At 41.0% G+C, this 21286-nt stretch overlaps 2 protein-coding genes across 9 annotated transcripts in view; one reads left to right on the top strand and one right to left on the bottom strand.

Annotated features, from left to right (window-relative positions):
* Positions 1-2976: 2976 nt before the first annotated feature.
* LOC146388005 (uncharacterized) lies at positions 2977-12146 on the bottom strand. 5 transcript variants are annotated; one of them, XM_084925084.1, is made up of 5 exons: positions 12120-12146; positions 10573-10743; positions 5927-6058; positions 5474-5603; positions 2977-4338 (listed from the first exon to the last, which is right to left on the bottom strand). In XM_084925084.1, exons 3-5 carry the CDS (start codon positions 6042-6044, stop codon positions 4062-4064), a joined length of 525 nt encoding a protein of 174 aa, XP_084781210.1. In that variant the 5' UTR covers positions 6045-6058; positions 10573-10743; positions 12120-12146; the 3' UTR covers positions 2977-4061. The 5 variants fall into 5 exon arrangements, with proteins under 5 accessions (XP_084781210.1, XP_084781209.1, XP_084781208.1 ...); XM_084925083.1 differs by lacking the exon at positions 12120-12146 and adding an exon at positions 12021-12104; XM_084925082.1 differs by lacking the exon at positions 12120-12146 and adding an exon at positions 11927-12048.
* The window catches only part of ift70 (intraflagellar transport 70), a 21383-nt gene continuing 11589 nt past the window's right edge, over positions 11493-21286 (top strand). For 3 of the 4 annotated variants that reach the window (XM_084925078.1, XM_084925076.1, XM_084925077.1), the window contains exons 1-8: positions 11494-11692; positions 12058-12123; positions 12883-13092; positions 15683-15739; positions 15869-16004; positions 16556-16660; positions 16757-16885; positions 20461-20510. In XM_084925078.1, the coding sequence (XP_084781204.1) occupies positions 11645-11692; positions 12058-12123; positions 12883-13092; positions 15683-15739; positions 15869-16004; positions 16556-16660; positions 16757-16885; positions 20461-20510 (801 nt within the window). In that variant the 5' untranslated portion in view covers positions 11494-11644. Of the gene's footprint in view, positions 11693-12057; positions 12124-12882; positions 13093-15682; positions 15740-15868; positions 16005-16555; positions 16661-16756; positions 16886-20460; positions 20511-21286 lie in introns of all 4 variants that reach the window. The other variant, XM_084925074.1, reaches the window with a different exon arrangement.

The following is a 21286-nucleotide window of genomic DNA, read 5'->3' as shown; positions in this document are numbered from 1 at the left end:
AAGCATTTTAATGTTTTCTCACTCTGGGACATCAAACCCTGTGTGTCATAACTGCACACAAAGCTCTGAGCTAAGACTTCAGTGTTTACAGATACACAGTAAACAGAAATACAGAAACTTTAAATGACATTTGGCTTTTTAACCCGAGTGTCAAAAGGCTTTCTGCAGGTTCTTATTTATCTTCTGCTAGAATGGAGCATTTCAGCTATTTTCATAAGCAGCAAAGAGGACACGGAGTCAAAGGAAGTATTATAAGAGCGCTAAAACATTCATTTGTAAGTGCTGCAGTTTATATTTTGTGTTTTAAGTGGCTGACAGCCACCACAGTTGTGTCACCCTTTAATGTTCCTTTCACACAGTTTCACCTCCTCTGTTGCCTCCCTGTGTGATCCTTCCCACGTCGTCTCCTGCAGTGAATCAGAATTGAGAGCAACCACAGATTACACACAGTATGTTATAGTACGGGATTACTGAAGCCTCTCTCCGTGGCTCTGATGTAATGCATATGTGGGTCACGGCTCAGAGACCCAGTTACAGCCGAGTTTTAGTGTTTTGTTGCAAACACTTTTGAACTGAAGCCTCTGATGGATTACGTTTCAAGGTCCCAAATGTTTAAATTTTAAGTTAGGTGCGAGTTTGGAAAGACTAAAACAGCAATGAGAACACAGAAGACTGTCCTGCACTGTTATACTGCACTGTTGCATGTACTGTATGTCATATATGTTACACAGCAGCTGCGTTTGTACAGTTTACACACTGTTTACATGAATAGTATAAAGTATAAGTATAATGAAGCTGATGCATGGTGTGTAGCTCAGTAACAGCTGGCAGGTTCACTTCTTCTTGCTTTATGTTGTGCTAGAAGACGGTTGTTGGGTGACGTTCGTAATGAGAGGATTTTCTATTTTTAATTCTATTTTTAAGCTAAGCTTGTGTTGCTCAATAAAAGAGGCATTTCTCAGGAACTCAGTCAAAGGTAAAATCATAAAAACATGTAAATCAAAAGTAAATTATATTATATTATCATTATAAGCTGGACAAATCAAAACTTTTCAAATAGCAAAATTAAGATTGCATTCAATTAAAATTGTTACAAAAATTCTGAAGAAACAAATATATTAATAAAATAAAATAGAAGTCTGTCACATTAAAATACCGAACACAATATAAAGCAGATATATAACTACGAAGACTGACCCTGATCAAGACTTCAGCACACATCAGTCTGTTTTGCTTGTTTAATTGCTCCTAAGATTAAATATTTTATGGTTTTACCTTTAACAGGGTGCCTGGTGGAAAAGCCTCACAGCCTCCACTTTTATCTTTATGGAACCAGCTTCCAGTTTGGATTCAGGAGACAGACACTATCTCTACTTTCAAGATTAGGCTTCAAACTTTCCTTTTTGCTAAAGCATATAGTTAGGGCTGGACCAGGTGACCCTGAATCCTCCCTTATGCTGCAATAGGTGTAGGCTGCCGGGGGATTCCCATGATGCACTGGGTGTTTCTTCTTCACTCACTATGTGTTAACAGACCTCTCTGCATTGAATCATATCTGTTATTAATCTCTGTCTCTCTTCCACAGCATGTCTTTATCCTGTCTTCCTTCTCTCACCCCAACAGCAGCAGATGGCCCCGCCCCTCCCTCAGCCTGGTTCTGTCGGAGGTTTCTTCCTGTTAAAAGGGAGTTTTTCCTTCCCACTGTCGCCAAAGTGCTGCTCATAGGGGGTCATATGATTGTTGGGTTTTTCTCTGTATGTATTATTGTAGGGTCGACCTCACAATATAAAGCACCTTGAGGTGACTGTTGTTGTGATGTCACGCTGTATAAATAAATTTGAATTGAATTTAATCTTTTATTTGTTTGCTCATGTTGGATGCTGGGAGTGAGCGCGGTCAAGACATCTTTTAGATTTTAACAGAAAATGCTCTTTTAGAAATCAGTCTAAAGGCTGTTAGAGGCAACTGGGAGATTTGAAAAACACTTAAATTCTTTTAAAGTTGTGATAAAGTCCTTTTAAACATCAGACTTGTAAAGTATGTAAAATATATATTTTAAAAAGTTACTTAACACATATTTAAGCATTTACTTGTCCTACCCAAACAGTTTTCTCTGCAGGGCATCACAAACAGGTTTGAGATCCACACTCGACACGAAGGTTGGAGTTCTCTGCACCACATAAAGCTGCCATGATGTTGTTCACTCAGAAGCAAGGCAGAGATAGACGCCAACAGGTAATAAGGGAGAAAACACACTGAAAACAGCCGGTCGCAAAACAACCCAAAAGATCACACTGTCACGTTCTGAAAGCTGCTCTTTGAAAACAAAAGCATGAAGATTTTCTTTGACTGCTGTGTGGCGACAGCTAAGATAACGGCCTTATCTGAGGTAACGTGTAAAAATATTTTAAATTACCAGCAAGAACCCATCTTACTGGCAGGTCTTTGTTTCGCATGTTTGTGCTGTTATAGGGTAAACATGCACATATTAACATACGTATGCTACGATCAGTATTATAAGATAAATTAGCAGTGCCTGCATATTTCCTGAAATGTTGCTGAAGTTCATGGTTTTCTGTCTTCCAGCTGCTTCCCAGCCCACACAGTGTCGGCTCCTTGTTGCTCCTCCCACTGTGGAAAACTCAAAGAACTTTCTCCGTCCTCGTCATTTGTACCATTGTGTCATTTTACAACAAAACAGCTTTCTAATGTCTACATGGAACGTTTAAACCCCAAAAAGACTGTCTCTGTACAGTCCATGCATACATCTCAGGCTTGCGTGCAGAACCGTCCCATAATGCATTGCGTTAGTGACGTCACAATTAGCGGTTCTATTCAAACTTCACTGATTCTTTGCTTTAAGACTATTACCGGAAATCTACTGTCACGCAATTAAGACCAAAGCTTTATTCTGAGATTTGCTCCCCTGATCAAACAAACCTCGTTTCTGAAGAAGTCCACAGCAGAACTCTCAGCTGAATGCAATAAGTGAGTTTATTTGCAGGTTATACAATGCAGCAATAGGTACAAACCAGTAAGCATGTTTGTACAATAAGCAAGCAGAGTGCAGACACAGGAAGGCTTGAATAAGGCAGAAATATCTTGATGATTTTGGTGGGTTAGACTTTTGTGTCCAATTGTTGATGATATTTTAGTAAAATGCCAGAATCCCTGAGAATTCAGTTTATTCACCAAACTGTGTCTTCAAACCTGATCTTAACCTGTGCAGAACAGGTTAGGCACAGACGTGGGCTGATACTCGGAGTTGCTCCGGATCTGGAACCAGGAATTTTAGGAGGATTCTTTGATTCTTTATCATTGCAAGAAAGGACAGTCGTCATCAATACAAAGTAAAAAGTGGAAGGTGTTGTTGTGATGTTCTCAAAGACAAAAACTGATCTAGATCCAGGTATCCTTCTGGATCTCCAGATTCTGCTTTCAGGTGAGCTTTGCTTTTTCTTTCATTTTAAAAATAATCTACACAAAGAAAACCTCAACCAGGTCAGGGGTCAGGGTCATCAGGTCAGGCCATTGTGTTCTTTTATAATGTGTTTAAAAACAGCCCATTTTTGTTCTTTAGGCACCAGAATAACACGTGAAGAAGCAGCTAGCTGGTCATTTATTAGAGTTTTGTTTTAATGTGAGCTCTGCTTGGCTTTGAGGAAATTAGAAAACTGACAGGTATAATGGAGGTGAGCAGAAAGCTCCAGGCCGAGGGCTCCGGGGACTCTAAAGAGGTTAATACACCCGTGCAGGTGAGATCTCACCTGATGATGAAGAGGTTCTGAATAAAATAAAATTTAAAACTCAGTGCATAGAGCACATTTGTTTAGTTTCTCTGTCGACTAATTGCATTGATTAGCGAAGAATGGCTGATTTGGCATTTTTCTGAATTTTCAAATGAGAGTGAGAGATGTTAGATCTCCCTATAAAAAGCTGAGCTATGCAGAAGCTCATAATATTGTAAAGCCTGCTAAAAAGAATAAAGGAAGATTAGCTTCAGACACAAACAGCTTGAGAAGCAAACGTCAGAGAGGAAAAGCCTCGTCGTAGCCGTCCGTTTAGGACGAAGCGGGGGCCTTTTTCCTCATCACCCGCCTCTGCCTGACGACTGGAGCCACAGCAGCGCCAGTGTTGGGGTTGGTGCTGGCGCTGGTGTTGGGGTTCGGGTTGGTGTTGGCGTTGGTGTTGGCGCTGGAGCTGGTTGCGCGGCTGGTTTTGACCTCATCGATAAAAGTTTCTATGGCGGTGAACTTATCGGTCAGATCGCCCAGACGAGTCTTGAGGGCGTTGAACTCTTTGAAGAGGTCGTCTAAGGCCTCAGACAGCGGCTGGATCCTGAACACGGGGCGAGTGAAGACAATATAAATCAAACACAACCGCAAAGCTTTAGTTTCCTCTTCATCCTGTGCTAGTAGAGATTGCTGCCTGTTCGCCACACACATAACTTTCACTAAAAGTCTTTTTTGGTAGCACATGTGTGATCCTCGCTGCAGTTAGTGCTCCCTGTTCTAGTTTAAAAGTCTTTTTCTTGCAGGTTTTACATGACATCTGTAATCTATGTTCATGTCTAGTTACCCAGAAATATAGGCTACAAAATCTTCTTTCTTTATACTCGTGTTGCAAACTGCACACTCTCTCCTCTCATTGTGAGTGGGTGTGTTCCTTAATGTAGACATTTATAAAGCAAACCATGTATGAAAGCGACCAACAGTCCAAGATCAATCACAACATCAAACTGTGGGTTAAAGTAAGATGACAAACACAGACTTTGATCAGTGGATCAGCAGAAAAACTGAACTAAAAGACTTTATGTAAGAAAATGAGAATTTGAGGGAGAAACATGTCTGCAGCTGTGCTTATGTAACTTCTGGACCACAGCGATGTCTCGTCTGCTGACCTGCGGTGAGCGGCAGGAAGCTGCAGAGTCCCCCTCTGGAAAACCGGAGCTCCTTTCGGTCAGTTTCTATTTTGACATTTAAATTGCCGTTTCAGCTGCAGCTTCCTCTGACGACATCGGCCGCAGAGCGTACCCAGTAAACCCCCCGACTTCATTTTCAGCTTCACGGCTAAACCGCATTCCTGTGGTGCCTCTCAGAGACTGTTTCACCTCACTCACGGGGAACAGTTTGTTCGTTCGTTTACACTCTTCTGTTACTGTCATGGATTTATGTAGTGAGAAAAGACCTAAATATATGCTTTCTATTTCAGCCTCTGTTTGTCTTGATGACAGCTTTGCACACAGTTGTCAGTGTACCGGCCAGCTTCATGAGCTCGTGCTGGATTTCTGGACTTCTTTGTGCACCTATCAGCTGTGCAAATGGCAAAATTCAGCAACTGCATTAGTCGCATTATGGCAGGAACACTCAGCTAAAAAGAACACAGTAGATCTGAACTGTAAGGCACATCAGAGGCTTGTGTGCCGTGGGATTTTGTGGCGTCATAAACGAATAAATGAGACCCTCTCTCGTACCTGGCGTAGTCCGGCAGGAGAGACTGGTGGTCATTCTGCAGGAGCCCTTTCATCTGGTTGATGATGTCGAACCGCCAGTTGTCCAGAACTTCGGTCAGGTTGGCCACATTGCGCATGTTCACCCTGTCAGCTGGGACAGAAAGTCACAGCACACACTTCACTGTTAATTTTCAGCCATCTTCACTTTGTAACGATTAGTGAGAACACACCATAATAAGCCCCAGAGGTCCTGTTTACTTCAAAATAAATTCAGATTCAAGGAAGCTCCTTTGTGAGCCTCTTAAAGGAGTATTTCATATTTTAAGACACAAGCTTGGAACCTGCATGTACAGGTTTAACAGGCAGGGTTTCTCTGAGCAGTGTGATCTTTCACCTCTACCTTTGACCTCATCATGATGGACCCTGAACTTGACCCTTGACCCAGAGTAAACAGAGAGTAATCTGGGTGCTCACAGCCTTCCTTGAAGTTCCATTCGTCAGTGGCTTTGGACACCGGGCGTCGCCTCTGGGCCAGCACCGTCAAGGTGGAGCCAGTCAGTACCAGCAGCAGCACGCTCAGCTTGGAGGCCATGATCGCACTCGCACCTGCAGGCAGAAGCAGCAGATGATCTGATGATGAGGAAGAGTGATTTCAATCCATCTGAGCCCCACTTTGATCCCTCAGTTTTAACATTACCACCCTGTTAAATCGATGAATAACTGTTGTCCAGCCCAGCACAGAGGTTGAAACATATTTAACCCAAAACATGATGGTTACATAAAACCAACCAAGTTAAAATGGAAATACTGAACAGATCTCAACCCTCTGTAGTCTCATCAGTGTTGGCATCTTTAGAAGCATCCTGTGTCAGAGACCAGCACACTGATCTGTTACTGCGAGTGTGGTCTCTTTACAATCACGCCATGAAAAGTCTTCAGTTTTACGCTATTAGCTTCTCTCTCAATAAGTGAATTTAAAGTCCTTCTCCAACACAGCGTCTCGAATAATCAGGCCCCGTGTGGTCCTAAACACCTTGTTGTACCATCTTATCCTAACAGAGCACTTGGAGCTGAACTGCAGCCAGAGCCTCCAGCTGGGTGAAATTTCTGATCAGACAGTTCTGATAAACATGCTGGTTGTCTTGTGCAAACTTGTTTTTATCATCTGTTGAACACCTCAGTTATTCATGAGTCCTCTGCCTGAGCACATCCTCTCTTATAAACAGTGTAGGAAGCGACTGCGAGGCTTCTCACGGGTCCTCTCAGAGGTCCTTTCAGAAAAGCACTTTTAGTTTTTTAACCTTTTTTTTAATCTCATAAAACATTTTGTGACTTTTGCTCTTGTAAAACAGTTTATTTAGATATAAACTTTAAACGTTTGGGTCCAGCAGACAGACTTTTAAGATTGGACTTTTTTGATAAAGCATACAGTTAGAGCTGGATCACGTAACCCTGACTTTGCCCTAATTATGTTTTTCATGTCCCTCTAGCATGTTTTTTTCTACAGATATGTAGACATATGAAAAGTTACTGTTTATCATTAACTGACTGGAGCCTTCCTCTGTGGCGTTGTTGTTGCCTGCACGCTTTCAGAATCAGAATACTTTATTGATCCCAGAGGAAATTATGCTTTTTATGGGTTCCTGGGACACTGGTTCCTGCCCAGTCCAAAGACATCCTTGTTAGGGTTAACTGGTGATTCTAAGCTAGCTGTTAGTGTGAATAAGAGTGTGAATGATTACCTGTCTCTCTGAGTTGGCCCTGTGATAGATTGGTGACTTGTCCCAGCTGCTCTCTGTTACTATAAAGCTTTAAATGCCACTCTGTTCCTCTAGAATAAACTGTTGCATTACTTTTCATTAGTTCCTAACATATAAATACACTGCTCAAATAGAGGAGAGAGTTACCACCTACTTTGACCCCTGTATATTGCCTTAGAGGGTTTTTTGGGGGGTTTTTTTTTGGGGGTTGTTTTTTTTTGGGGGGCGGGGGGGGGGGGGGGGGGGGGTTGGTTGGTTGTTTGTTTTACACCTATAGTTCGTTTACTCTGGTCTGAATCAGTTGACAGGTTTGTAAACTTGTAGTTTTCCGTGCTTTGATTTCTTTTCACACAGAAAAATCCAAGCGAACTCCAAACGAGCCAAAAGGAATCAGTGCAAACCACGTAAGAATCTTCAGTCTGCTGATTGGCCAGATGCGTTTGAGGCGAGAGCAACAAAAGTAAATACAGGAAGAAGATGCTGCACTCTCAAATGTTGGAGAACATTTAACGTTCATTTCACGGATAGTTGCTAGCCCATACAGACCTTTCACCTCGCTGTATACCAGAATACAAAGCATACACTGCCATTTATTTATTTATTTTTTTTGCTCAAAATTGCAACGTACTCCTGCTAGGAGTCAGAAGTCAGATCACTTTCACATGGTAAATGAACCATCTCCTCCAAAGCATTTCGGTGCAGTTGCTTTGCTCCGCACCCAAGTGCGATTACTGCGATTACAATTGTACAAATGAACAGGTGTGAACAGGATAAACACCGCAGGTCTACCTCAGAACAGAAGCCCCGCCCACATTCTGTTGATGAGGGGCAGCTAATCAGAAGAAAGCTGTGCTAAAGGTGGAGGAGCCCCAGTATGACATAAAGAAGGATTATTTTGAACTGTGACTCATGCAAAGCTGCTCTAAAAATTGAAAATCTTTAGAGCAGCTTTCAAATCTTCCCCTTGTGTTTCTTTGTCTTATTTAAATCGTTTAAATGTTGACATATGTCCCACTTGTCTCTTTTAATCCTTGTTTATTCTGCTCTGCTTTGCTTATTTGCTGGCTTTACATGCAGACGCAGCTTTTCTTTTGACACCTCGTTTTTTATTGAGCACTTTAAATAATTTTGCTGTGTGAATATTGATTATTTGACTGGGTGATTGATTGATTTAGAAATAATTGGCAACAATGGTTTAACGAAGGCACTCTAGCAATTTAATTGAATCACCAGCAAACCACCAACGGCTCAGCATCACACCCAAACGACTCAGACATGTCGATAAGTTTGGTTGTTTGCATGACATTAAAATAATTGAATCGTATATTCAAGCTGCTTCTTTGTGCTCAGCCTTATGAAATGCAGATTGCCTCCTGCTGAACTGCACAATATCTGTCTGGAAACATTGCTCTGTACGGCCGAAGCGAGTTTGCTCTAGAGATTTGATTATTCCTCAGCACTGTGTAAGGCCTTGTGTGGCTTTACTACCACCGTGGCTATCAATCCTAATAAAGCAGAGAAAGGAAATCTAACTACTGGGTGTACAAACTTCTAAGTCTTCCAGGCTTGTCAGGAGTGGAACACAGGAAGAAGCGATAAACTCTCAGCTCCTGCAGTCAGCTCGCATTAAAGAGCGAGTCTGAGCCCGAGTCTGAGCGCCGATGCACAAACCAGACCTGACAGAGCGACTTAGAGGAGAGCTGCAGAGGCACGCCGAGTACAGTCTACCTCAGCAGCTTTGTGTTTGTTCCGCACATGCCTGCAAAAATACACAGAGGCAGCAGCAGACTATACAGCCGGCCTTCCTGCACACGTGTGTTTAAACAGAAATAAACCTGCCGTTAAGCTCAAAGTGAAGCGGACGGGGTTTGAAGCCATTTCAGGGATAATTCTGGTTCATTTCAACCAGCGATGTTTTCCATTGGCTCTCTCTGAGAAGACTTGTTGGATAACAAAGTTTTTTGTTTTACAGCTGTAGTTGTCTTTTTAGAATACATGTCTGTACTTATCATTTGAGTCTCTTTTGAATCATTCATAAACATAGCATCCTGGGGAGTATCCACTATCTATCTAACTATCCAGCCAGTTTAAAATCACTCGTTTTTGGACTGTCGAAGGAAAACAGAGGCCCTGGAGTAACTCTACACAAACTCCAAATAAAGGCAGCATACTGTGCACATATTATACATAATCATAAAAATCACCAGCAGGACTCATAATTAATGGCCTGGTGTTGAGCGATGCCAAAATATGCTTTCCAAAACCTTTATTGATTTTTGTATTTGCACATTGGTGCATCATCCAGCGATCACAAGAGGAACTGCACCTTTAAATAAACTCTGTCATCAGGGGGGGAAAAACACTTATGTAGCCAATGTTTTTATTAACTATGACCCAGTCTTTCTCCATCTTTGAGCTGCCTAATCATAGCCACACAGACTGAGTGTCTTCAGTACAACAGTTCCTTAAGTTACCTTGATTTTCTCTGAAGGTCTACCAGATTATTTTCATGCAAACCCATCACTTACTTAGGACTCAAACATATCCTTAAATCAATGGAACACACTTGACCACCCGTAGTGAAAGTATACACACTCCCACAGGATCTAAAGGAGATTACCACACACACAAACAAACACATCTTTTTGCCTTCGTCTCTGCTGCAGTTTTTCTCCTCAACATCATTTTAAGCCACCAAAATCTCATCAGCTCCAACCAGTCTCAATCTGGGAACCATGAAATAAGTTTGGCCTCGCAGTGAAGAAAATCACATGGAAACATTCCCAAGAGTTTTTCAATATTACAACGGCAGATGCCAGATTCATGTACATGCTCTGCATTAATAAAGACCCTCATTCAGGTGCATCTCAAGTATGCATTAGACTTATGGAGCTCGAGCTTTCATGCAGCACGAATACAATAAGTGTTTTCTTGCAAAGCAAAGTAGCAATGCAACAGTTTTTAACAAAATAACGCAAAACAAGAAAACAAGAAGAAAATATAAAGAAAATGTAAAAATAATACAGTTTTAAAAAAAACAGAGCCCTCTGATAGTGCTTCTCTTCCTTTTCTGAACCAGCCAGCTATAAAATAAATGCGAGTAAATGATGGATATTTCTGCACATACCTGCTAATGTTAATATGTACCTGTTGTTTTGCAGCTCCTCTGCTGCAGATCTTTTCACTCGTCCCAACAGAAGTGAGTGACAGGCATGCAAGAAGTGCAGAAAGTACCAGAAGGAGAGAACGCAAGCATAAAACACACCCCTCCTACACACAAGCATGCATGCACATGCATATAAACACTAAAAAAAAACACTTCACGTTCTGAAACCCTCTCACACACACTCAGCATCAAACCTTTCCTCCGTCATTATAGAGGCCTGGTGGTCAGCACACTGTGGTTTGGGTTTGAGGCGACACTCCAGGTTTCATCTGTTTTAGCCACTGTTTGGTGAGTATATTTCCTTCTCCTGAATCCTTCAGATATGAGATCATCTGTGGATTTTACCAGCCTGTGCTTGTGCTTTGCTGAAGGATAAGAAGGAAAGAGAAAAACAGAGAGACTTTAAGAGAGACAAAACTAGAGACATTAAGTCATAAACGTGTAGAAGAACAGCCCTACAAAGCACAGGCCCAGGAGCACAAAGGAACAGAGATCCCTGGTCAGTGATGATTGTCAGTATTTCTTGCTGATAAGTAAATCAAACAATCACAAAGAGACACAAAACACCAACAGATAGACAGAAAAGCAAAATAAAAAAAAGTTATAAAACAAAAGTTACAAAACCAAGTTAAACAAAGAACAAAGACACTCAAAATTCTTTAAAAGAGATTTAAAGGAATTCATAAAGAGAAGAAAGTAAATAAAGAAAAACACACAAATAAAACACATGCAAAACCAATGCAAGCGGGAAGACAATGACTGCAAATTCACACTAAAGACCACAAAGAGGCTCAAAACTGCTAACGATTTGTAAAACTGCCAAAAGGCGACGCAATATATGAGACAAGCTAAAGCAAAACCAGTACAACTAGAAACTAGAAGGACACTTAATATAAGACATCCTTTGTCAAACCAAAGGGGGGGGGGAAGCTGCAAATGAATTTAAACACTATAAAAATGCCACAGACAGAAAGAAAGAAACTTAAAGACAGTAGGAAAGTTTTATATTTTCTACGGGACGGTGATTGTCTTTGTCCAACAAGTAAATAAAGGTTCTAGAAAAAAAAATACGTTCAAACTGTAAGGTGATTGGCTGTTACACACGCCAGGCAAACGTCCCTTTCCGCTCTCCTCCGTTGCTAAGTAACAGCTCCTATGCTCTCCGTGCTTCGCCAAGCAGAAGCTAGCTAAATGCTACGACCCAGATTATGGGAAAACCCGAAGCCACAAGTAGTGTCTGTTTGATGAGAGTGCAGATTTGAAGCAATGACTGCTATAAAAGACGGAGAGTACACGGCTACGATCTACAAACTGGTGAGAATACGCCAATTAGTTAGGGTTCTTAGCTTGTTGAGCTAGCAGCTACACAGCGTGAACCAAACTCCATTCACAAATCGTTTATTTTAGTGTTTCATTCTTAATGAAGTACTTATCCAAGACGAATTATATTTTTCTGGAATTGAGATGCACTTTCCGTAAATTCGGCTTAAGTTTAAACTTATAACAAACATAGAGAAAATGTAAACTGCAGTGTTTGTAGGTTTGTACCGGTGGTTAATCTTTGAAGTTCTTATCGCTCCAGTCCTTGTAGTTTACTACAAGTGATTGGATAAAGAGAGCGAGTGTTAATCAGTCTACATACTCAAGCTTTTCCCAATAAATATGTGTCTGCGTTGTAGATTAAAGATGGTCAGTATGTGGATGCCATTCACATCCTGAACGGCCAGCTCCAAAAACACACCAAGGTAAGTCTGCCAATCTTCAAGGGGAAAAAGGAGATATGCAACCCGCGATATAAGACTTAAAGAAACAGTAATCCTCTCTCTCTTCCTGTCTCTACTCAACAGTGCACACAGAGAGCTCTGAAACATTACAACTTGATTTTCTTGTTTGTTTGTTACATGGGCTTTTTTTGGTGTGGGAAGCTATTACATACATGTTTGTCCAAATACAGCAATTAATGGGGCTCATTTTCAAGACTTCGTCATTGGATCCATAAGATTCATTTTATTATAGTGTCTTGTCATTGATCTGAATTGCTTCACTGTTACTGTGATGAAACTATATGACTTTGGGCAGTAAATTATTCGCTCCCTCATCTGAGTCACTCATTTTTTTCACTTTTAATTTGCTCTGCTCTCAGTACGTTACTTTGATTATGACTGAAATAAACTGGCTACATCTTTCTTTTTAAATTAGCACATTGTAAGTGCATTTTTGCATATTGCACCTCAGTAAATCTGGCGCACTTTCAGTTGTAGGGATTACTGCACTGCTGCAAGACATTGTTTTCAGCTTTGTTCTTTCTTAATTTTTATTTATTGAGATCTTAAAAAGGAAACGGTTTTTAAAATACAGAAAAGAAAATCTTAAAATGCAGCAGGAACCCTGGTGGGCTGAAGATGTCTGCATTTTGTGCTCAGACATCCTCAGGTAAGCTGTGTGTTTTTCTCTACAGATGTGCCTCAGCTGGTCACTCTCTCTTCCTTTCACCTGTGTCTCAGTCCAGGGCGGCGCTGTCTCTGCTTGGTTTCTGCTACTATCACATCCAGGACTTCACCAACGCCGCCGAGTGCTACGAGCAGCTCACGCAGCTGCACCCGGAGGTGGAGGAGTACAAAGTGTACTACGCCCAGTCCCTGTACAAAGCTGGTGCTTATCCCGAGGCCACCAAGGCTTCATTTGCACTCGACAACCCCAGCAGCCAAACCAAGGTACAACACACACACACACTGAGCCCAGCTGTGTGTGCGTGTGTGTCATTTAAATAAATAAACGAGGGGCTGGAAGTGTTGTGGTCCAGGTGTTTCATCATTGCATCAAATTTGTGAGTTTATGAACAATTCCACTTTATTTGTACAGAATTTTTTTAACACCATCTGTTAGACGATCTTCATCACGAGGAGCATTTGTTCACCAGACGTGTTCTAGCGACTGCATATGGCCCATAAATGCACAATAAATGAACAAAGGCAAACAAAAATGTTTTAAATTCAGCAACAAGGGCCACACTTTTTATCAAAGCTACAACAAGGCAGCCTGTAGATCGGAGTCAACCCTCTGAACCCACAAACCAGGAAAAGTGTCTGGTTTTACAAAAAAATCACAAAAATAACACCATCCATCAGAGCCAGAAGGTGTAAAAACAGATGCAACAAGAAGCACTCGGAGCGCACAAACCTGCGTCAAGGCAGCTCACTCTCTGGGTGATATTTACTCTGAATACATTTTGTATTCTTTGTTCTTTTAAATCTACTTTAAGAACTTAAAGACTTTAGGAAGTTTGTAGTGCAGTAAAAACTAGATACAGGTATCATGAAAGACGTTTACTTTGATTACACAAAAGGACTCAGTAATGAATTATAGGTACAGATTTGTAAGTACCTGAAATTAATTACTTGAGCTTATTGTGTAATATTACTACAGTAATATAACTCTGTGTTCCTAACAGCTCATTCTCTTTCTCCTGACAATACTTTATTTAAAGATATATCGCATTTGGGGTCAATTTGAAAGAAACGCAGATGTGAAATGTAAAAGTGAGGTCAGAGTAGCTGTGTCATGATATTTGGATGCAAACTCTAATGTGATATTTAGAATCGCCGTACACCAGAATCATTTCCTAACTGTTACCAATACAAACAAAGGAAGTAGAATTTTAAGCATAATTCTGCACATAAAAGAGATCTGACAAGTTTGACCATGAAAATGAGGTCAGAGGTCCAAAGTAACGTGATATTTAGAATCCCCACAAATGTCTTGCTGTTGTCAGTACGAACAATGGCAATGAGAAACATGGAAGCACTTTGACTTTCGGATCAAACTTTTAACCTTGAAGAAAAGGTCAGAGGTCAGATGTGATATTATGTTTATAATGATATTAGACCAATAAATCATGAAGTTGACCATGACAACCTCAGTGAGTGTAAGCCAAATTTTAATGGATTGTTAACATGACTCCACTTTACACCCCTACAAAGTTTTATTAGAATTTATTCAAAAGCTATCGTGTTTACGGACGCATGCAAATGCTACCAAAAACATAACCTCCTTGGCTATTCCGTCATAGATTTTTAGCTTTCCAAAGGTCTAATTGAGGGAAAATTGAGTATAATGACATCTAATTAAATCAAATTCAAAATTTGGTCTAAAGAGATAGTTAGCATGCTCCCTCCATCTTCCTCCAGGAGATATTTGAAGCGTCAGTGATAAAGCAGGTTCTGAAAATCACCAAAGATATAAATCACAAGAGTCGACGCCCTGATTGGACCTTCAGTGGCTCTAATACGCTGTTGAAAAGGTGCAGGGTAACAACTTGTAAGTTAATCAGTGCAAATTTTCTTTAGCACCATTATAAATCATTGAATGATAATAAGTCAAGCTACGAGTGTGTGTTTGTGTGTATGAATTTAAAACAGCATCATAAACGCTGTTTTATGTGGCGCGTCTCTCTGACTTGTCCAAGACAAACTTCTGCCAAGGCAGAGAATGAAGGCTAATCTATAATCTATGCCTAATAATGTGGCATTTTATGAAAATTAATTTAGTCAGCGTGTCACTTTTAAAGCAAAAATACATTGTTTTCGCTAAACAGTCCTGAGAAGCTAAGACTGAGTCGGCTAGGAGCCGTAGTCACGTAACGACAATTCAGCCATTTGTTGGGGATGAATCTTTTTTTTTATTCGCACACATACTCCCAAATATATTTTACAGACACAGAAATTTCAAGTTTAAATTTGTAAATTTGCAAGAAAAAATCTCCTGATCTCCTATTTATAAAAAACTAAAACCTACAAGAAAAAAATGGAAACATTTATGATAAAAGCTGGTGACAAATTTTCATACATTAACTGTAACTGGGTTAGATTTCTCTTGTAAATTTACAAATTTACAACAAAACTTTTTGCCATCCTGTTATGTGAATTCTTTTTATTCTGATGACCCACTCTATCCTCCCTTCCTTTATACCTGCCTGTAGACGGTTTGTGACATTATACCTTCAGTGGAGCTAATGCGCTGTTGTAAAAATTAGACCAGAGTAAAAGTATCATCTAGAGGCTTTCTGGGGTTCAGAGGGTTAAGCTTGTTTTGTCCTTGTGATAATATCAAGAAGAAAAGTTCAGAGGTTTTGGAGAAAAGGTCCAAATGTGGGAAAAGAAGCTCATAAAAATGGTTATGGATGACAGCATTACAGATTACACTTTGTACTGGCTCTTTTTTTTTGGCCCCATATTAAAATTAGCACTTGGCTGCTGTTGCCGTGTCCCTGTTTTACCTTCGGTTTATTGTCTCTCTCTGGCACAGATGGTCAAGCTGCAGGCCTGCATTAAATATTGTGAGGAAGATTATTCCGCTGCCAAGGTGAGGAGCTTTAACACGTCATCTGTTAACACACGATACCATTTCTGCTCAGTATAGCATCAGATTAATCCTTATTATGCACAGCCAGACACGCCTTCATTAGCGTCACTTTCTGCTGTGTTTTTGTAGTCGCTGTTGGAGCAGCTGCCGCCGGACGACCCGGACTACGTCTACAATATGGGCTGTTTGCTTTACCAGGACGGCAAGTATGAGGAGGCCTGCAGGAAGTTCATGTCCGCCATGCAAGTGCTGGGATACGTGCCAGGTGATCAGTTAAAAACACACATTCAGTAAGCTGTTCTCTATGCACTGACCTGAAATCAAAATACAATTTATTTACTGTCACTGGAGTGTTTCTGGAAACCCAAAAATATTCACCCGTAACAGCCAATAAGACGACGCTGTCTAACCGCTGGAGGGACGGTCCAGTAACATATCTTCATCTGCTCCATCTCTATAAAAAAGCAATGTTGACCCAAACAGCTCCTCCTGCAGAAATAATCTTGTCCTTCATTTCTTATAGTTGGTGGCGTTGGGAGAATCCACAGTCTGTGGGAGAATATCAGCTGTCTCTGGGTTTTTTTTGTAATCAACTCCGCACTACTTTTTACAGTGGAAAGGGTTTATTTTTCAGGTTAACCGAAAATATTTGCAGATGAGATGAGTTTCTATTTCTGTTAAACAAAAAGAACCAGAACAAAAATTGGACATGACTTGAATTCATCCTAAATTTAAATAAAATTGATTAAGATAAAATGATTGTACACGACAAGTACACCTCTGGGTTTTTGTGTCATTTTTTTCTCTTATTTTCAGCGTTGTCCTACAACATCGCCCTGACTTATTACAGCCTGAAGAACCACAATCAGGCCCTCAAGTATATCGGAGAGATCATAGACCGTGGAATCAAGGAACATCCAGGTAAAAATAGCTGTGATTTTCTCCTCTTTTAGATATTTATTATTTTTAGATCATGTTTTTGATCAGTATGAGGGTTGTTTTATTTCTGCGTACCAGAGCTGAGTGTCGGGATGACGACCGAAGGCATCGACATCCACAGCGTGGGAAACACGCTGGTCCTGCATCAGTCGGCCCTGATCGAAGTCTTTAACCTCAAAGCTGCAATCAATTACGAGCTGAAGAACTGTAAGAACCTCCATCTGTTTCCAACACATCACTTAGAGAGGTAGTGAGGTGGCAGACGAGCCCGCGTAAAAAAACAGTATTGATGACAACTGTGGCTGTAAAGTGAACCACAGTCAGTATTCAGACACCAACCACACAAGAGCTGAGGAACATCATAAACCTATCCATGCTGTGGCCAATCATAGCTATCTAAATCCTCTGTGAAGACACATGGGTGTGCTGAGAGCTGGTCTTTAGTTTGTGACTAACCTGACGTTAGCGGCTGTTTCTCACTGTTTACATTATAAAGGATGGATGTGGGTCCTGGGTCTGATAAGAAAAGCCATCGTAAAAGCTCCTTAAACCTTCCCCCCAACCACAGTAAACACTTTCCTGGTGGATTAATCGCTGGTTTTAGGTCACAATGAAGAGAACAACAAGCCGACGTTAGCTAGCTATCACAAAGTTTTGCTCAGTCACATAGATATCAGTCCGCAGGTGGTTAAAGTTAATAATAACTGTAGTAAATAATGAATAAATGATTAAAGTCTTGAACCATCCCCCATTACTTCATATTTTGATTGAAATGAGCCAGACTTGTATTTTTTAAGTCCTCTTGAACAATAGTTCTCCAGCTTTCTGAAGGTCTTTCAAAGTTCTTATTTGGACAAGAAACAAGAAATGCAGCAAAGATAAGTGTCTGATTGGCAATAGTTTGATTTACTGCCAATGCAGTAAAAGCATAAATGGATAGAAACCATCAGTCATGGATTGGCCTCCCCAGAGCCCGAAACTCAACATTACTGATGCAGAGAATGAAACAAAGACGAGCTTTGAATGTCCTTCAAAAGCCCCGGAGAACCCTTCCTGAACACCAAGAGAAGAAAGAAACTACAGAAGGTTCCCTAAGAGAGTTCAGACTTTCAAGCTCTTCAGAGGTGTACAAACTCTGTTTTTGCCCTAAACACTCGATTTCTGTGTTTGTCTGCATGTCTTTCAATAAATCGCTGCATCTACTTCCCATTTTCTTTGCAACATATAAAAAAATGAGGGGTGGCTCAAAACCTTTGCACATTACTGTAACTTAGTTTACATTTGGATAAAAAGAATGTTCTTACATGGAAACTTTCCCTAAAGCTGGAGTTTGTAGAGCGTTGGTGTTTTACGGGAGCTGGATGCCTCGATGATATTCAGAGTCACTGCTTCCAGCAGCCATTTGTGGTGAGCAACAAAAATAGAAAAAAAATTAGACATTTACCCTGTAGCCTAAAAATATTTTTGCATAGGCCGCAATTATCAAGAAGAGGCCTGTAAAACTGTTTACGCTCGTTGTGGTTTCACATGTGTAAAACCTCACCAGTGCAGAGAAAACAGCGTCTACGACAAGAAACAAATCCAGAAGTTTCCACTGAGGTGAGTCTGGTGGCCAGGGCTCCTTAATGTTTTAGACCTTAAGAAATTTTGTGAAAGACGCAACATGTCAACATTCATCAAAAAATACTCTGCAAAGCAACGAATAAATGACCATGGACTGCACTGCACACCAGATTCTCCTATTCAGAGGATCTGTAATAACATTAACAAAGCTCAAAGTGCAGTTTCAGTCTGTCTGTTAAGCATCAGGTACTACTTTAAGCAAGCTAAAGCTGAACCAGGTCACAGCCGTAAACTTTTCCCTGTTCATAAGAGGAACAGAAACCGATAGAAAGAGATGAAAATCGGCTGCAAGAGAACTTGCAAAGCTTCCTTTAATCTTCAAAAGCAGGGTTGTCGTCCTTTCTTTCTCCACCCTCTGACACATTATCAGACCAAAGCTTTAAAGAACAGTGATCAGAGGACGACATGCAGGAAGGAAGCCCACATCAAACGGCCGGCTCTGTCAGACGGACGGAGAGTCGCGTCAGCTGCTGCATGAAACGGATGGAAAGATGTGCTGAACCCAGCCTGCAGGGATGAGCTGAGAAAAGTTTTTAGGGGACATCCTGAGCACGTTTTGGCTATTGGACATTTCTTATTGACTTCATCAACACCATTGGTGGTGATTTGATCTCAGGCTTCTGCTGTCTGCGTGTTGAAGTGTGTTTCAGGAAGATATGAACCCCAAATAAGAGCCACCAGGTCACCGGAAAACCACTGTGAGAGAGGGTTAGGGTTAGTCTAAACACTCCTAGTTTCAGAAACTAGACGTTACGTGTCAGCCTTACAGGTTTTTGTTAAAAGATTTCCAGCTGGGAGTGCCAAACAGGAGAAAATCCTTTTAAAGGGGTAGGTAGAACCTAACAATAAGCCCTCTGGAGGTCAAAAGGCATCACTGGTTATGACTTAGATCTCAGAGGATTAAAAGTAAAGCAGACTGAACGTTTCATGTTTTATGAACAAACGCTTTATGGCATAGAAATCATTGGCTTGCCTGGATTCAGACCTGACATTATGAAAGACCCTCGACCTCTGCACGTCTCAGGTCACCTGATGGGAGGCAACGGTTGCAGTCAAGCGGAGAATGACTGTCAGACAGATTTGTGAAGCTTTGCCAGCAGTTTCTGACTGATTGCCGACATGTTTCAATCGATATGAATCAGTCTGCACGGATGAGCGTAAATTATCTGTGACTCGTCTCTTTGAGTCCCCTGTCTCAAAGAGACGAGTCACAGATAATTTACTGCTTGTAGCCTGGTTATATGAAAGCAAGGATGGAGACTGCCCCTGACTTGCATGCAGCAACTACGTCACTATTTGTGGAGGAATTTTAGTTTCATATCTATGAGGTTCAGGCTGGACTCTGAATGTAAGCAGTCAATGTGAATTTCTGTGTTAACGGTGTATGTTTGTGATATTTGCTGATTTATCACAGTTAATTACCATATTGTCACAAACAGATTGCAAGTAATTGCCCCCATTCAGTCACAGACTGGTAGCACTGGCGCCGTCTTATTGCCGCTTTATCACCAAACTTGCTTTGAAGTAGCCAACTGCCTGCGAGTGGTCAAAGACCTGTCTGTTCAGGTTTGCAGGGTCAATAATTATGATCAGTCTCCAGCCACCGTTTTATCTAGTGTGACTGCAGGAAAGCATGTTGTAGGCATGTTTGGGAGGTTTTATGTTTGGGGGTTACTTATGGAAATTTGTGGATAATTCAGACTAAAGTTTTTGTGACGCCCCCGATGTAGACGGTGGTCTGGAGAGCTCTGCAGAGGACCAGTGGGATACTTTTAGTCCAATAAGATGTGATCAGAACTTTGTTTTCCAGAAAAACTTTTTGTAGAAAAAATGTAAATGCTTTGTGGCATGTGTTACAGTTTTGATTTTATTAGATATTGAGCGTTAAATGACAGGTAGGTAGGGAGAGACAGTGAGGATGAAAATCAGCTTTGCTCATGTTTGAGGAATTGACTCAGTACATCTGAAAACAGTTCCACGGGGCGCCTGCAGATGATGATTATCGATTTTCCTTATGAAGTTTTCAAGACTCTGCTCTGTTTAAGTTTCCCAGGTTCATAAAGTTCATCTCTCAAAGAGAAATTTCTCAGAAAAAAACCTCTATGTGCACCGAAACGACCTGTTTTCTTCTCTGTTGTGTTCCATGTGGATTCCTGCAGTGAAAACAGCTCAGGAGGCTCTGACAGACATGCCCCCGAGATCAGATGAGGTAAGGACCTGAAACTGTTTGCACAATCACGTTTGGAGGCCCCCATAAACACAAATTCATTACTGTTAGGGTGAAGACTTCAGTCGAAAGGAAGGAAGGAAATGAATGATTCAGTAGTTGTCTGAATTAAGGCTGCCTGGGCTCGCTGAGCCTGACAGCCTGTAGATAACAGAGATTAATTCAAGATTAGAATGGAGACGTAGGTGTGAAGGCTTACATGGAGGTAATGATGGTATTTTTTATCATCCTAAGATGACTTCATTAAAATTAATGTACAGATGGGACACTGTCCTTGGTCCAGCCTGTCACTGCCTCTGAGTCATGGCTTATGAACAACTAGTGCCCCCTAGTGGAAATCCATGCAAAGTGCAGTGAGTCAGAAATACTAGGAAGTGAAGTTTTACCTAAATTTTTTACAGCCTGAAATTAATGGGACCACAGCAGCAAAACTCAAATGAAATGGATCCAGAGTGTAAAAAATACAAAGTATCTATTTTATTTATTCTAGTCATTTATATGATTTAAAGTGTTTGTTTTTTGTGAATTAAATAATCGGTAGAACAAAACGTAAACACCATCATTTTACTGTTTATCACTATAGACAACCAGTCATTGGGCGGGGGGGGGGGCTTTTTTCTCTAACCTGTGCTTCCTTGTCTCCTCTGTCCTCCTGACTGTGACCTGCAGCTCAGTCTCAGTGTGCCAGTTTAAAGGATGTCTCTGTTCCTAATTTGACAAAGGGAGTATCAGGGTGCTCATCCTCCTTAGTCCCTCCC

Source organism: Perissodus microlepis, chromosome 4 (assembly GCF_051167445.1).
Source record: "Perissodus microlepis isolate ML-2025 ecotype Zambia chromosome 4, ASM5116744v1, whole genome shotgun sequence".
NCBI lineage: Eukaryota > Metazoa > Chordata > Actinopteri > Cichliformes > Cichlidae > Perissodus > Perissodus microlepis.
This window is presented reverse-complemented; position numbering and strand designations above follow the sequence as displayed.